The 18112-nt window shown below is 35.8% G+C and overlaps 1 protein-coding gene across 1 annotated transcript in view; it reads right to left on the bottom strand.

The window, feature by feature from the left end:
- Nucleotides 1-11175, bottom strand: part of SLC38A9 (solute carrier family 38, member 9) — a 47108-nt gene extending 35933 nt beyond the window's left edge. The window contains exons 1-2 of the mRNA XM_004678314.2: nt 11078-11175; nt 4315-4462 (exon numbers count right to left, since the gene is read on the bottom strand). Coding sequence (XP_004678371.1) covers nt 4315-4427 — 113 coding nt within the window. The 5' untranslated portion in view covers nt 4428-4462; nt 11078-11175. The remainder of the gene's footprint in view (nt 1-4314; nt 4463-11077) is intronic.
- Between the last annotated feature and the right edge of the window lie 6937 nt (nt 11176-18112).

Here is an 18112-nt window from a genome sequence, read left to right as displayed (position 1 = left end):
AGTCTAAATATTTATTAATCTGTCCCTTTGGATAAAAATGTATTAACTCCTGTCCTAGATCACTGAAAGTCCCCTTAGGGACTTAGCTGAAGGTGAAGCTTCCAGTTCCCTTCTTGATGGATAAAGGAGATAAGAAGGGAGAAGTTTTCATGTCCTTACCAGATGTATGTCAGGGAGCACCAGAACAGGTTTTTCTTTTGGAAATGTTTTTAACCAACATCCCTAAACCTCATCCAGCTTAATAGCTGATAAAATCTACCTCCTACAGATTAAAAATAGCAAACATAGAACTTCAACCTCAGTAAAAACTACTACAACAAATGTTCTTAATAGAGGACCTACAAAGAAGCTATATAAAGCAAGTTCGGTGCTATAAATAGCCACATTCTACTCCTGGCAATATAATCCCATAGGGTTTTTGGCAATATAGATAGGTTATAGGTTAATTCTGTGTTTGTCCTAGTGAAAAATAAATAAAGTTAAAAAAAAAAGTATATATATGTATGTGTGTATGTATAATCCCTTATCATGGTACTCCCTTCTTTTGCTGTGTTTATCTCCTTCTCTAGAGCCCCATAGGGGCTGTGTTTGCGCAAGTGTCTAGAATACAAAAGGAGTTTAGTGAACATAGCTGAAAAAGAAGGAAAAGAAAGTAATGTTGGAAGGAAATAGAAGGGGCAGAAGCATAGGAGAAAGAAGCAGGTAGATAGGCAGACAACTAAAGGAGTAAGTTGCAAAACACGTAATATAAATTTAACACGTAATATAAATTTAAGTTGAAAAAGCAGGATATTAGGTTGTATACACTACCTGACCTCAGGAATTAAAAAAAAAAAAAAAAACACAGAAAAGAAGGCAAGGAGAAAATACACCAAAATGTTCTAAAAATCCTGCCTCCATGTGATGGGATTATACTTTATGCTTGCTTTTTTTCTATCATCTTCTTTTACTCCCCACTCTTGACTAAGTAGGGGAGACCTGCAAAGAGAAAAGTAGACTTGTATAGTTTGCAGAAGTCCACCAAATGACCCAAATGATTAACAGGTAATCTTCCTCTCTAGTGAAAGCCTCTTTTCTTCATCTAGGTCTAATTAGATAAAAAGATCTAGCACTGTGCCAGTTCAGTGTTATATGTGAACGGATAGATGGTTTTGACTGCCATCTAGAGGAAGAAATAGAATTGACCACAATCTACACGGATGAACAATCTAAAAAACATCAAATGTTCATTTCTATTCCCTAGCAGTGTCCCAAAGTGTGGTGCTATTTAAGACTACCTTAAGTAATATAAGGGTGAGTGCTATTTTAACTTCTTTTTAAATATTGCAATACATATGAGGAAAAAGGGTAACTGCTTTAAATCACTCATTACACAAATATGTGAAGATGAGACAACTATCCTAATTTTAAAAAATAAATAGATTTAAATGTTAAATTATAATATTATACATACAGGTATCACCAAAGTCATATAGTGACTAAAATGACTGAAATTTTGGAAACAGTTGTCTAACCAATTTTTCTGATAGAAGATACTTTCCCTAGTATGTCTGAGTTTGTATATATATAAACTATACAAGTCCATGTTTCCCTTTGCAGGTATATAGATTCATATAGAGGATAGGAATAACAATGTTTTATGAAACACACTTATTTTCTCATCATATAATAAACTATAATTCTGTTTTTTTAAACAGAAATTATATACAAGCAAATACATTTAACACTGCTAAGTCCCTATAAATATTTGCCTTCCATTAAACATGCTTACCTAGGTGGCTAGCCCATGATTTTCAATAGGTAATTCCCTCTCATTTTGACAAGTTTCATTATAGAAGACATATTACAACTTAATCTACAGTTAATTATCAGAGAACTGTTTGAACTCCTATGAACTTATTGCAATGGAATGAATTTAAAGACCTATGTTCTATAGTCATAGTAGCCAATTATTTATCATAGAATTTAGAGGTTTCAAGAAAATCCTGAAGAGTCAATCAGTATTCATTAATTCTTATCTTCACAAATGTTGGAACATGCAAGCAAAAATTACAAGATTCATTTTATTATTTTCTTGGGACAGCCACTACAAATGACAATGATAATGATAAATGTCTCATGTGATTAAGTTTCATATTGCTACCAGTGCTTGTAAGAAAGCTAAAAAATTGAGGAGCTGGAAAATGGAAACAGGATTACTAAGCCTAATTTTAAACCAATTCTTTTTCATCTCCTGGATTCAAACCTACTTCAACCCTTAAAAAAAAAACCCTATAATGAAACCCTCCCTGGTGGCGCAGCAGGTTAAAGCACAGCACTAAGAAGCTTAAGCCACTTCCACATGAGTTCGATTCCTGCCTGCTCTGGAGGAGCTCCACATGGCGAGGCAGACCTCTCCTGACCCGCCCAGTGCTCCCCTCAGCAGTGTACTTCGTTGATCTGCCTGTTCTGCTCCCCACTCTGTCTCTGGTGAATCCTCTCACTCTCCGCATCTCTGGCCTGTACTCCAGTTTTACATGAATAAATAAATAATTTTTTTTTTTGAAGAGAATTCTGTTAGCAAGAAATAGTTGGGGTTATTGAATAGCTGTTGGCTGTTTACCTAAAGTCTCTGCCGTACTTCCTATCTAAGCACTCAGTTTATATCTGAGTAGGCAACCAACTATTCTTTTAGTTTCCTACTTATTTTCTGAGAGTCATTTATACACTTTGTATTATACATAGCTTATTCTTTTTACCCAGATGGTAGATTATACACACTGCTCCATACTTCACTTCTATTTACAAGGTAACTTGAAGACTTGTTATAATTTGGTGTGTAATAAAGCCACTTCTTTTTTTTTTTAATGGGTAAAACTATTCCATTGTATGAATGGGCCATAAGAAAAGACATTTTGTTTTCCACCTTTTGCTATTATAAAAAATGCTGCATTCATCAATCCTGTATATATGTTATTTGACATTGTGAATTCTTACAAATAAAATTGGTATGTTGTATTAGTTTTGGTATTTGCTGCTGGCATTGGGGGAGTGAAGATAACATTAAATTTATGGATTAAAATATAAAGAGCATGACTTTTTAATTTTGAGTAGTCCTACTGAGAGCAGAACTAGCTTTTTTGCTACATGTCATATTTTACTGATTCTAATGAAAACCTTCCTAAAACAAGAGTGTATCTCATAATTCAAGGCACCTTTTAATCATGTCAACAGTTAAGTATGTTGACATGATAAATTCTTGCCTTTCTTGGTCACTCCAGTCAGCAAATAATTAAAGGGCTATTTGAGGAGGAAATAAGAGTAATGGTGTTAGGAAATCTTTTCTGACACCTTCTGGTAAGATTAGGAGAGTACGAACAGCAAAATTTAGAGTCTCAGAGATTTGTAAGCAATTTTTTTCAGGAAATGCTGTATTATCAATGTCCTGAATGATACAAAGGACAGTTTTGTGGGGGGTAAAAAAAAAATTCCAACTCAAAAAAGTGATTCAGAAGAATCAAATTCTAAATAAATACACACATGGTTAGTGATATCATAACTGACATATTTTGCTTAAATTTTCATTTCTATAATTGCTAAGAAATGTGTGACAAAATACCAAGTAAGTCCACAAAATTCTCTCAGTAAATACAAAACTTTTTTTTCTAAGTTCTAAGAAATTATTGCATCAAAGATGCACTAACATTATGTTAGGATTATATTAAAAAAAAAAGTACAACTTACAACCAACATCTCAAAATTTGAAAAAATACTCTGAATTTTATTTTAGGTCCTGGAGTAGCATTTTAAACTTTCTCTCATATAAACTTTACACATGCTTAAGGCATTTTATCTTTTCTTCCATTAGACTTTCTCATCAGGATGCTATTATTTTTGCCTAGATTATAATGGCAACCTACTGAATTCTTCTATTTATAATTTTTAATGGATGCTTTCCAGTTTTCCAAATATGCAGTGAGATAAATGTTAAACTCAGGTTGTTTTAAACTAGCTGCAAGAATTTCAGTTCAATGAAGTGTGTTACTCTTACTGCTCTGTCCTCAGCACCTTGTATACTATCTTACACAAAGCAGGTAATCAATATTTATATGTTAAATGATTTATATAAATTGCATCTTTGTAAAATTTAGCCAACTGTTCCCCATCAAGATATTGAGCTTATAAAAACAGACAAGTATGACTGAGGCAATAGTATTCATATTATTCATTTTTATTCCCTCCCATATAGTGATGCACAAATCTGGTAAGAAACTGTATTTTACAACTTAAGACTATGTACGTTTAATTACAGATAATTTTATTTTAAATACTTACCGTTTGGATCTTATATCTGATGAATCAAATTGAATATTCATGGGCCCAGGATTTATTTCATGATCTACGTCGGGGATGAGCAGATGCTTAGAACTATTATCCATATTTGCCATTTTTCTTAAGACTCTAATCACTGAAGAAGTCAATCCTATATAACCAGAAAAGAAAATTCAAAATTTAATTAAAAATTATTTTACTACTAAATAACATATATGAATGTATAAGAACTGGAAAACTATTGGAATTTACTGTACATAGCTCTTTTTAAAAAAGACAAAATATGCCTTAGAAACTTGCTAAGTAAAAATGGAGTTATTTCTTATTTTTCAGCTCATAAAAAATAATTGGGGTAATCTATTTGTTTGTAATAAAACAAATTGGGCTATTTTTCCTGTAGAAAACAACTAAAACATGATACAATTTAAAAAAATCTTTTAAAAAGCATCAAAATGGTGAGGAAAATCAGGCCATTGAGGTAAACTTAAGGAATGTAGAGAGATAAAGTTTAAGAAAGCTTGCTTCTGCTCTGAGTGTATCTGCTATGTCAGGAGAAATTCAGCTGAGGTTTTCAAGAGAAATAGAAGTCAAAACTAGTGCTCATCCACAGTAAGGAATTACTACAGTAAGAAATCATCTCCTCTCTCTACTTCCCCATAATATAGCTAGAACTACAAACAGCTTTACCATTAGATTAGGGGGTTAACAAGAACAGGAACTACAAAGTTTTGATATTGACAAAGAAAACTTAAAACTGTGAATATAATTTAAGATTAAATGTTTTGGTAGAACTTCTAGGTAACTGGAAAAGGCAAAAGTAAATTTTTAAAAAAAGATTTACTTATTTATACATACAGAACTGGGGTATAGGCCAGAGATACAGGGGTGGTGAAAGGATTCACCAGAGACAGAGCGGGGAGCAGAACAGGCCGACTGATGAAGTACACTGCTGAGTGGAGCAGTGGGCGAGACAGGAAAGGTCTGCTGTGCCATGTGGGTCACCTCCCTGGCAGGGGAGCGAACTTATGCCGCAGAGAGCTTTGTAGTGCTGTGCTTTAACATCACCAGGGAGGGCCCACAAATGTAAATCTTTTCTATGAAGACACACCATCATCCAAGGCCTCAGAGAAAATCTGCTAGTTATCTTTTAGGGTAATAAGCAGTACAGAGTCAAAAACAACTAAGTATATAAAGATATAAAGTACTAAATGTGAGAACCAGAAGAAGCAATGGCAGATATATATGCACAAGAACTTCAACTATAGGGACTGTCGGACTATAAAACAATTATGCTTCCTATGTGTAAAAAAATTCAAAACATGGAAAATTACAAAAGTAACACGCCTAAAAAGAACAGAGTGAATTTTTAGACCACAAATAAATATCAATAGCCAAAATTTAAAACCCAATAGACAGTTGAAAAATTAAAGAGAAAAATCAATAAACTAGAAGACAAATCAGAAAAATATTCAGTAAATGGCAGAGACACAGAAAATGTGGAAGAGAATTTAAAAGCATGAAACAAGCATGAAATTGGAAATCCTGAAAGAAGATGGCAGAGGTAATATCTGAACTAATAAGGGTTGAGGATTATCCATAATTCATGCAAAATGACAATCTATAGAAGACATTTAATTAACACACGTTAATAAGCAATATATCACAAGATTGGATAAAAAGAACTGAAACCAAACCAAGGCAGGGGAAATGTCTAGTGAAGGTTTTGAAATTAGTGTTCTATGATCCTTTGTACCATCTAGACCAATGTTGAACTCTGATACACTGTGTCGTAATTTTTTTTTTAGGAAATGTAGGGAACACAACCATAGTTCCATCATTTAATTTACTTTTAACAATTAATGTATTTTCCCAGATGTGTTGTAATTTTAAAGGCAATTAATATTTCAACAGCAACAACAACAGCATTTAACTTGAAATCTAGTGGAGGAGGACAAAGAATGAAACAAACAAGAATATACGCCTACAAATGACAAAAAGGAAAAACAAAAAGAGGTAGGACAATTAAAAACTACAAAATGGATAAAATTCTCCCATTCTTTCTTAAATTCATGCTAATCAGGTTTTTTCCCCATTACTTCACAACAATACCTCATTTTCATTATAAATCCAATGGTCATTTCTCAGACTTTAACAAACTTGACCTATTACAAGTATTTTGCCATAAAGGAACACGCTCCTCCTTAATAAACCGTATTTACTGGGACTCCAGGTTTTCTCTCACCGGCCCCTCCTGCTCCTCTGTCTTCTTTACTGTTTGGTCCTGGCCTACAGTGAGTATTCAATAAACATAACTATTATTTTGATTACGAATTTGGTGCTTAAAAAGTAACTAGTAAAATTTTATCTTGGTTTAATTTAAGAGCCTGAATAAAATCAGCTGATAGTCTTACAAGCCTTTAGTATAAACTCAGTGAGGTTAAAAAAAAATAATAGTAGTTTATATAAATATTGAACTGTCCTAAAAAGAATAGAAATAAACTAACAGGAAAGAACTCACTTTGAAGAAGAAAACTGGATGTCACTTTGGAGAAAAACTCAGAAGGTAAGTCAATAAAAGGTAGTGGGAGATGATACTAATATTTATTTTCAAAGTGCTTAAACTGAATCAACCCAAGATTCTTGGAACTGGTCTCCTCAAGACATCCAGCCCTGCATGCTAAATATTTTGAGCTAAGAACAATCAAATGTCCTCGAGATAGGGAAATTTCCTGTCTTTCCTCCACTCTTTACCCTTTTCTAATTTAAGAATAGTTATGTCCTAAGCTTCTGCCCTGCCCTTTTCCTCATGGAAAGTCCTTGTATGATTAGAATAATGTTGTGGGGGAGGGAGGGGTGTCTTACTCAGTTTTAAGGTTCATCTCTAAAACATGTCTTCCCTAGCTGAGAATCTAAATCTATACTCATTGTATAGATGAAATTATTTTCCCTTCTTCTCATATGTAAGGATTAAGGCATCCCTTCCCCTCTCCTAGATACCTTGGCGCCTCAAACCAAACTTGTCTTCACAACCAGTGTTGGGACTTGCATAATCATTGTCATTCCCTTGTGCACATTATTATTATTATTTTTTTTTACCTTTTGCTAAGCTTTCTGAGACTATTTTGATAACTTGTCCAGACCAAGAAGAACCCAGAGGGTGGAGGGCTTTCCCCTTTCACCTTGACAATTCATTGCTTAAAGAGGCCCAAGTTTTGTATGTTGTTTAGCTATAACTAATCCTTATACTTTGGAAAATAGGTATTACTTTCAAATTAAAAAGAAACAGAAACTGAAGCTCAGAGAAGTAACAAGAAAAAAAAAAATCACTTAACTATTAAAACTAAGACTGGGATTGAAACCAAGTTATTAGATCTCAAATAGTCATTACCCTGTGATATCTGCTTTAAAGAGGCAGGCTATTTGGAAGACAAAAGCATCTAAAAATCAGATCTTATCTGGATTTGCAAATAAAGAGCAATAACATATAGAATGGCAACTAAACCTTAAACTCTTTAAAATACAGCCAGGACTATAAAGCGTGAAAACCTCTGCCCAAGTGTCTGGATTACAAACCAATTTATATTTATATTTAATATACAATTTATATTTCTTGCAGCAAACTAGTTCAGACGAATTTGTTTTTCTTGATACAAACTTTTTGTCTCAAGGCTAGATATTTCCTTAGCCAGCAGCAATCCTTCCATGGCAGTCACCAGGAGAATTTGGTCAATAGCCAAGACAGGACAGAGAAAACATATCTGAATAAACAATGGCAGAACTATATGGCTAGGTTTCCTGACTTACCTTACTAACCATTATTCTGTTTTGGATCCTACATTAAACCAAACGTAGAAATACAAGATTCTTTTAGCTCCTAGATATTAAAACTTTCGCTAAAAACTGACTGGTAGGAAACCAGGAAAGAAAAAAAATCATCTAGAAAGGTCCATGTATTTCAGTCAGTCTTGCCACAAAGTGATAATCATGGTTGCAGAAAATGTGAGGGATCTTCAGGAATCAATGTTGGCTCCCGTTTATTTACAAAGCAAATCTGAAATTTTGTGTTGTTGTCAAATTAGATATTTAGTCCAAAAAAACCTGCTGCTATCTCCATGACTTAAATCAGTTGTTCAAGCTGAAAGGCACTAGAGTGCCTTATAGTAAGATTTGACAAAATATAAGTAAAGAAGGATTGTAAGGAAGTTGGTCATTTTCAGTTGTCTCAATAAGTCAGTATTAACTTCAAATTCACAAAGAATGCTCTTTCAAAAGAATTTTAATGTCTATTTGAATATGAATAGAACTATAAGATATACTGAAGTTTGATGAATTAGGTTGAGAGGTGCTAAAGTGTTCCACAGCTAGTTATTACATAGGTAATAGCACAAAATAGTGCTGTCAATGATTATCTAAAATGTTAAATCTTCATATGCACTACTTTTCTATAAACATAACACTGCTATAGGGAGCTAAATATAGAAAATGATACAAACATATGTGATTCTCATATCTCACTAAATTCTCTGATCTTTAAAACAAAGTACCAGATGCAAGAATGTTAATGTCAAAGCTAAGCCATTTAATAGTGACTCCCTAATCATTAAGACATATTTTAGTATGGGCTTTTAGGAGAAGTTTATTGACTTGCATGTTGGTGTTTTCCTAAAGCACTTATTACCATAAAAAGGACAGAGATTCAACAAAAAAAAGTTAGGCTGCTAATACAAGATTTTAAAAAAGATATTGACTCTGTTATTGTCTCTCAAAGAATATCAATCTTTGCACATTAGGTTCTGAAACTTCCTTCACAATACATTGTGAAAGCAAATCCTTATTACCTAAGACCTAGCATTAATCTGCAATAAAACAGTTTTTGCTCAAAGTAATGTAATATGGACCCATATAAGTACTGATAATTAGTATTACTTAATATTTCTGCACATGGCAGAGTTTCAGATACTATATTTATATTCAGTTTATTAGGCTAGAGGTTGACAAATTCTATTCTGTAAAGAGTTAATAAGTACATATGCTTTTTGAGACAACATAAATGAGTAAGGATGATTGTATTTCAATTAAACTTTATAAAATAAATATTTATACATGACAATTGGTCAAATTTGGTCAGCATTCACCCACCTCTGTAGTATGGAACCATACCATAAAAAAGGTAATCTGCTTTCACTAGAAAGCAGTTGTGCTATATATATGCATTTTCTTAAAAATCACTAACAGCTATGAAGTCCAGTAACAAACTTAACCTAAACTACTTCTTTATGAACTGTTTAATGGTCAGCCAATAGAACTAAAATGCTCCAATTCCAATGTGAATACTTTCAACCTGATCAGTAAATGCTTCAAAAGGTGCTAAGTTTGACAGTGCTGGAGAAAAATTCAGTCAAAGAAAGAAATCACCAGTCAAAACAGGGCAATGGCACAAAAGAACAACTCCTCCCACATAAGGAACACTAAATGCTTTCAGTTATATTTAGGCAACAAGCAAGAAAACAACAGATTAAAATGCAAATGTATTATAAAACGCAGGTAGAAAATTTTAGTAGAAAATTTTAATCTCAGTGATCTATTTTTACTCTTACTTTAAAAAATACTATAAATTATTATTTTAATTGTAATTCAAGGTGGTAGTCCCATCCTCCTGTTTACCCTTTATTGTAAATATTTAGGGTATTATAAAGTCACAATAGCATGCTACTTTTATGTATGTAACTGAAATGTGTGCATAGGTTGAGATAAGAAATGACACTTTTCAGCAGTCCAGTGGACATACTTTGGGGGAGGAATGTGAACTTTATTTTCTTAGGGTCAAAGAAACTATCGGTGACAATAGTTTACTACCAACCTTTTAACTTAATATGAAATTTGTAGTTGTTTGTGAGACAAGGAGACTTTTCAAGTTAAGAAAAGGTTTTGTTTGACCTTTTCTTCAGAAGTTAAAAAACTTTCCCTACAGCGACTGCCTGTTACTCTGTCAGAAAAAAAAGGAGACCAGGTTCGAGCTTGCTGATCTACTGATCTCAGCAATCAATGAGTAAGGAACTGCTGAGGAGTAAAGCAAATTAGGTTTCAATCAGGTTGGCCATTAAGTGGCAGTCTAGTGATGAATCAATCTTTCCAATTCGGTAGACTTCAGATTCTTCATCTGTAAAGTTGGAGAATGTGACAGACTAGCTGCTCTCAGAGGCCACTCTATTATTCTAAGACAATAAAACCGTGATGCCTCCTACTTTCAAAAATGGGGGGCGGGGGTGTAGGAGGGTTGGAAGCGTGAAGACTTACCGATCTGGGCCCTCACCCCAGGTATGGTCCTAGCTCAACGTACAAAGGGATTTCTTGCCCATCTCTCCTCAAGCTCTTCCTTACTCGGGACAGAGAACGTGGATCCCCCAATTCCTCTCCTCCCTCTTCTGTTCGGGGTATCCCATCTACCATAACTCCTCCCTTTCCCTAGGGCTCCAGTAGACACCCACTCCCAAAGTCCTTCGAATTCTCGCCCGGGTAGGAGTCCCTGACTTTGTCGCACCTGGGCAGGTGAGGAGGGCGCGCCGCCCCTCCGCAGAGGTCTCTGCGGCACCGGATCTTGGCTTCACCTCTCACCCAAGAAGCACCTACTCCGGAGCATTTCACCAAAGAGTATCTCCAGGTGACAGCCGGCTCCGCCCTAAACTCGGCCGATCCCACCGCCTCCCTTTGTCCCCACCGCGCCCTCTGTACCGGTGAGTTTGCAAGACCAGGGACTGTGCTCTACCTGAATGGACCGAGCCCTCAATCTCGGAGAACTCGGTAGGAAGGCGGGGGAAAGCACGGGGAGCCTTCCCAAATCCTCTCCATTTGCAGAAGCAGATCTTCTAGTCCCGCGAACAGGAAGAAGCAACGGCCTCGGCCGCGGGGGCTGGCGGGGGATGGAGTTCTGAACTAGCTAAATGGGCCGAGACTGTCAAACTTCCCGCTGCTGAGGACTACAACTCCCAGAGGGCGCTGCGATATGAAACTCACCACTCGGGGAAGAACCCAGCCCCGCGGCTTTCGGAAGGATAGGCTGCCGCGTGATATTCACGCATATTTTGGGGCTCCCCTACCTGGGAGGTAAAGCATCTAGGAAGAGAGCCTGAACTCCTGTCATAGAAGCCACGGAAGAATGTGCTGTGGTGCTTTCTACTTCTGTGGCTGATATCACATTTATCTGTTTTTCTTCTCGGGCTTTCCTGACTGGTGGCTTGTACTCTTAAGTGCTCGAACCGTTTGAGTACCGGGAAAGTGGTGTGAAAAAGAACTGGGCAGTAACTCTCCCTCTCTTGTATAAACACTTTTATCCTAACGTGTTTACAATTAGTCTCTAGGCTACAAGAGGGAATTTGGGAAGATTTTAGCTCCTCTACCCTCCCTAGCAGTTTCTTCCAAAGTCACCCCCAAATAAACATACAATCTAAGTAAAATCAGTGTGCTTGTTAGAAAAAGTTAATTCAAGGTAAGTGCCCTGTAAACAGAGGGCAACACCTACGCCCTTTTTATCTAGGAAGCCAGTGACTTTTAAACAAAACCAGACAGAAACAATGCTGTAATAAGATACCATAATTAAAGAACCCAGGTACTAATATTGCATGGCAAGAATTTTAAATGTATCTCTTTCGATCTTACCATGACGCTAACAGTACATATTACCCCTATTATACAGAAAAGGAAACACGACAGAATAGAAGAACCAGAATTCAGATTTTTGAATTGGAATTTCAATGTTGAATTGGAATCTTATTCCAAGCCCTATGCTCTCAAACACTATCAAACATTGTTTCTATTGCTATTATTGATGGATGGACAATTTTAGGGCAGGAAAAAATCATGAATGTTGCCTTTAATGCAGATATAGATTATTTTGCTGATGGTGCTCTAACTCAGAACCTTTTGCAATTGCTCTTTGCCCTGCCATCAAGTCAGCAGTACATTCTTTTGATAACTTTCAGTGATAGCAAAATTTTCTTTGAGTTTCATATAGAGAAAATTTTAGGCAAAACGAAAGCACAAAAGTAAATGGTATGGAATGTTATCAGTGAGAATGACAGAGTAATAAACTTGAAAACGGTTATCCATTAAAGCAACAAATTAGTTGGGAAACTATCAGAATTAACTTTTTTTGGAACTCTGGAATCTAATAAAAAACAACAATCAGAGGAACACAAGAATGTTGAGCCTTGGTAGGAGTTCTGTGAACATCTCCACTTTCCAACTTAGCAGTAGCTAGAAGACACATTCCTGTGTAGGTTGTTACCACAGATAATAAATATGAGCCTCACACGCAAAGAATTGTACTTTTGAGTTTTGCACTAGCTGGTGCTTCCCTAAAGGTTTATCTCAAGAACCTACCTTTATTTTATTTTTAAAAATTTTTCCTATCTCAGAAGTAACTTACCAAGGCAGTGTTTGTGAAACACATTTAAAGCAATGTTTGTGCCTACCCAGGGACACCAAAAAAAAAAAAAAAAAAGGCAAATAGATTAGCCAAGGCACCACCTAATTATTACCAAAATCAGGGTCAGCAATACGCAGATCAAAAATACCTAGGAAGGAAGAGGTGAGGCAGCAGATACTTGGGGGGAATAGAAGTTTTGAAACATTCATTTTTCTAGACACATGCTCAGAACACTAAGAAGATGTTAAGCTCTCATCTCTTGTCTCTGCACGTGAAGGAAGTGAAGCCTAAGGCATTGCCTTCACTGACTAAGCTTTGAAAGAACACCCCAATGCATGACTGATAAACACAGACCAGGAGATTTTTTTTGTTTTGGATGCATTATTTTTTTTTCTTTTTGTTACTAGGCATTAAGTAAAGGATATCTCTGCTAAATCATTACCTGAATTAACTTAATGACTAAAGAGCATAGAGACTTCAGTGGTCATACAACAAAGTATACAAATTATATAGTATTTGTAAGCTGTTAGTTAAGAAGCTTGATCATATTCAATCTTGATTTCCTAAAATTAAGACTTTATAGGTGGTGTTTTGTGCTTCCTATTGAATATCACATTGAGAAGCACAGTATTTCTGGAGGTATTGTTAAGTAATATTAAATTATAGTAATGTATAGGCTATTAAGTGAGTTCATATATTGTCTCTTGCAAAGTTCCTTTTCAGCTTTTCACCAGCCACTGAAGATTAGCAATCTTTGTTGATTACCTAATAGATGAAAGACTCATGGCTCCCTTGCAACTGAATCATCTTTTTCTCAGTACTCTCTTACTAAGTGGTTAGGTCTAAACAAATCAAGACATTTATGTAGTCCTTTAAAAGTATATGCTAATTTGAAAAAATATTTTATTCATAAATAACCATACTTATAATGGAATGTGCCTACTGACTGACTTCTTAAGTGTAAAAATTAGATAGGAATACCACTACTTTATTTACTACTCCAACTGGATTGTGTGTAAGATTTGTTTGAATTAATAGAAATCCTAAAGAATAAACTTTACATATATGATACTGTCCAAGAGTATTTATTTAATGTTTAAGCCATGAATTGTCTCAGGCTGGTAGTTGAGATGGTGTCTAACAAACATTTTCCTCAAAAATTTTTAAAATATTCTGTAGTGTCTATCGTAGTTCTATCATAGTTCTGGAGCTGCAAATCATTAGTCATTATAGTAAGTCCTTACTTAGTGCTATAGATAGGTTCTTGAAAATTGCAACTTTAAGTAAAATGATGTATAACAAAATTCCATACCAATATGGGAAGAAAATATATAGTCTACATGACAGTGACCTCAGCTGGGAATCAGTTACTTCCCCACTCATCAACATTATAACTCAAGTACATTATTTGAGAACCTGCTATATTTTCCTGGCCCATGGCAAGAATCAGCATACTTTTTCTATAAAGGGTCCAAGAGTAAATATTTTCTGTTTTGCAGCCATATGATCTCTTTCAAATACTACTCAATTCTGCCTGTATATCATAAATGTAGCCAAAACAGACTATATGAACAAAATAGGGTAGTGTTATTCCAATTTATTTGTAGAAACAGGTACTGGAGTGGATTTGTCAGTTTATAGTTTCCTGAACTCTGGCCTAGAAGATACAGAGTGGAGATTCTCTTTTATTGACCAGAATTCTTTTAAAAGGAGGAATTTTTCCTTGAAAGTTTGGTTACAACAAGGTAAAGTATGTTTAGGACATGCAATATAAACACTTGCATATTTATTTTTAGTAGTTCTCTGTTGAGTGTGATGATATATGGGCAATAGCACAATGACTGGAACCCGGCCTTTCATCCAGGAGTACAGCGCCTCATCAGCTTTCTAAAACTGAACCTAACGCCTATATAAGGAACCCTTTCCCCTATAACACTGGCAGTAACTGCAGACCCCACCCTCAGGAGCTCTTTCTCAGCTGCTGCCTGGGAGCAATAAACGGCTTTTTCAGCCAGACTCCTGACTTTCTTCCTTGCGGCTGGATATAGAAATTGGGACAAAACATTCTCAGAATGAGTTGGTTGCCTACCATTTTGCAAAGCTAACCAATGAAAATTTTTGTTGTGGGTTTTTTTTTGTTTTGTTTTTTTTTGGTATTATTGAACCCACAAATTTAAAAATTTACTTAATATACTTCTATTCTTTGAAGTTATTTTAAAATTTTAATTTATAAAAAATTTGCAAACTGTGCAAAGAACTCTCATATATTCTTACTTCAAAATTACCAATTGTTAACATTTTGCCATATTTGCTTTAAATTCTTTTGCTTCATCCCTCCCCTCTATCCCTTTACTCCCCCCAACACCCTGTTATTTCCTAAATGATCTGGGACTACGTTGTACAAAATATATCTCTGCTTTTAAATTTATCTGTGATTATTTCCAAGGAACAAAAATGTTCACAGTACAATTACCAAATTAGAATATTTTTCATTGTTAAAATGCTCTTATTTAATCCACAGACCTTATTCAAATTTCATCAGTTGTTCTACTATTGTCCTTTATAGAATGTCATTTCACATCCAGACCCCAGCACAGATTGATCATGTATTGTATTTTATCTTTGTCTTTTTCAGCTACTTTAATTTAGAATGGGTTTTTATGCTTTTCTTTCTGCTTCATGACTGATATTTTTGAAGAGTAGAATGCCCCTCCATTTGAAGTTACTCAATGAGGTTACCTCGCAATTTGATTCAAGTTATACAGTTTTTGCAGGAATAATACATTAGTATTATTTTGTAGTGGCTTTCTCACTTCATCACATCAGGAGGTACATAATGTCAGCCAACACATTGATCGTCAAGTTCTTTAGTGAACCATGTCCCCAGTTTTTATGGTTTTAATAAAAACCCTCTCATTGAATTTCCACTGGTTCTGTATTATTTTATGGAGGATTTGTGACACGATATTTCTTCTTATGCTAACTTCAGACTTGGTCTCTTGGAATGCTGTCTTTGGGAGGTTTGTTCACTTGCATATGTAGCCTGAGAATCTGCAGCCTGTGAGGAATATCAAACTAGTTGCTTGAAAAAGGAAAAATGCCTAGTCAGCACCCAACTCTTGTAGCCATCCTAGTCACCAGGTGTGAGAATAAAGAAGTCATCTTGAATATTTAACCAAGTTGATATGGGACTTTCAAATGAGTTAAATCCTCTAAAGTAGCAGAGCTGGTGACCAGGATGACCTGGTGAGTCCTCATCCATGAGTTTCAGAAACCCAAAAGCAGACTCACAAAGAGAAATAAAAGGGTTTATTCACACAGAGAGTGATGAAAAAGGGTTAATGAAGAGAGAGATAAAAAAGAAAAGACATTTTCTTACTGGCAGGTGGTAGATGCCATTTGTCTTACTCCAGATAGCATCAGCTGAACAGAGACTTGGGTCCAAGCTGCAGCCACACATGTCAAGATGGTGGCTGCCAAGGAGCTAAGGTCAATAGGCAAATGGGAACTAGTCAAGTAACGAAAAGAGCTGGGTAGTCTGCAAGCAGAATTTGGAGCCAGGAGCCAAAAGGCATGCCATCCTGTCCACTGTGCAATCAGTTGCCAGTAGAAAAAAAAAAGACTGGCCTGCCTGTGCTCTGTTTTAAAGTTTACATGAGATTCCACTCTATCTCAGTTCCCAGGAGCCCCTGTCAGGAATTCAGGGGTTGGAGTGAGCCATGAGTACCAGAAGGTACATGGCAGTATAGCTTGGTGTGGGTCTCTGGATCCAGCAGTAATGATGCTCTCAAAGCATAGGTAGACTTGGTGAAACTTTCAGCAGGACCAAGAAGTCCTAGAACAGGACAGCTGCAAGGAGAGGCAATAGCCACTGTGGTCCCAGATTGGCTCTGAGTTTATGCCTCCAATGGTCCTAGATAGCATTTGACTGTACCTGCACAAATGATTCCAGCTGAGCCCACTCAATCCACATTAAAGGTAGTAAGTGACTTAAGCTATTATATTTTGAAGTTTGTTTTGCAAAGATAATCCTATAGTGATATTAGATCTCTTCATTAAAATAGTGTATGCCAGGTTTCTCCATTCTAACTTACTATTTTTTTTCTTACTTTATTACTTGACTAAGTTACATTATCATCACTGAAATAATTTGATAAATGTTAACAACCATGTAGAGGGCTAACTTTTTTTTTTTTTTAGAGATTTATTTATTTGTGCATACATAACTGGGGTACAGGCCAGAGGTACAGGGGCGGTGAGAGGATTCACCAGAAGCAGAGTTGGGAGCTGAACAGGCAGACTGACAAAGTACACTGCTGAGGGGAGCAATGTGAGGGTCAGGAGAGGTCTGCCACGCCATGTGGATCATCTCCGGGGCAGGCAGGGATTGAACTCATGTAGAACTGGCTTTAGTTTCTTAGTGCTGTGTTTAAACCTGCTGTGCCAGCAGGGAGGGCTGAGGGCTAACATTTTTAACTAAAACCTTAAAAAAATTATTTTTTCCTTTTTAAAAAAATACTGTAATAGTTTATTTTTTTACATCATTTTGTGCCTTTTCTCATCTCAGTTGTAATCCCTGTAATTCCCATCACCAAATCACCCGTGTGCCATCACCATAGCCCAGTGCACTTCCTTCCTCCCACTGTTTTTGATCCCATTCCACCCCTGTAAAATGTCTCTGGTATATAGTTGTTCATTATTATTATTATTTTTTCCCCTGGTCCTTTAACAAACTTACTATTTTTAAATTTATAATGGGTCCATAATTTGTGATAAGACATTTTAAGATCTTATTCAAGTATAATTGTGAGAGGAACAATGAGGAACAACTTCAAAGCCATTGGGTGGTGCTCATAACCAACTATGGTAGAAGGTGTTTTTGAGACTCCATTCTATGAGCTGGGGGTGATGGGGGAAAAAGCAGAGCTGCTGGACATATGACAATTAAACTGCTGGATTTTTGGCAGTTGAACTGCTGGTGCTTTGGCAATTATATGCTAGGGCTTCAGCAGTTAAACAACTGTAAGAGGGGTATTTGTGGAGAGGCTCCCAGTCTCTCTGCTTGCACCTAATGCTTGGCCGTCTGTTTAAATAAATGCTATCTGCGATAGAATAGATGGTATTTAGCCTGTAAATTTTCTCTGCTCCTCTCAGCCTTCCATTTATTCATCCCCTGTGTAAATAAATCCTGTTATTATTGTTTTTCATATGTGTCTGATTTTGAGTTTGCCCTCTAGTTGTATAAGTGTGTGGGTGAATACCTACCAACCAGGGTTAGTCAGGGTTAACCCTGTCCCCAGGATTTGCTCCATTTCATAATTGACATACTACAGTATATTAATCTAGGTATATGACAAAATATATACATATTACATA

The sequence above is a fragment of the Condylura cristata genome, unplaced genomic scaffold (genome assembly GCF_000260355.1).
Source record: "Condylura cristata isolate star-nosed mole 26May11 unplaced genomic scaffold, ConCri1.0 scaffold00007, whole genome shotgun sequence".
In the NCBI taxonomy this organism is placed as follows: domain Eukaryota; kingdom Metazoa; phylum Chordata; class Mammalia; order Eulipotyphla; family Talpidae; genus Condylura; species Condylura cristata.
This window is presented reverse-complemented; position numbering and strand designations above follow the sequence as displayed.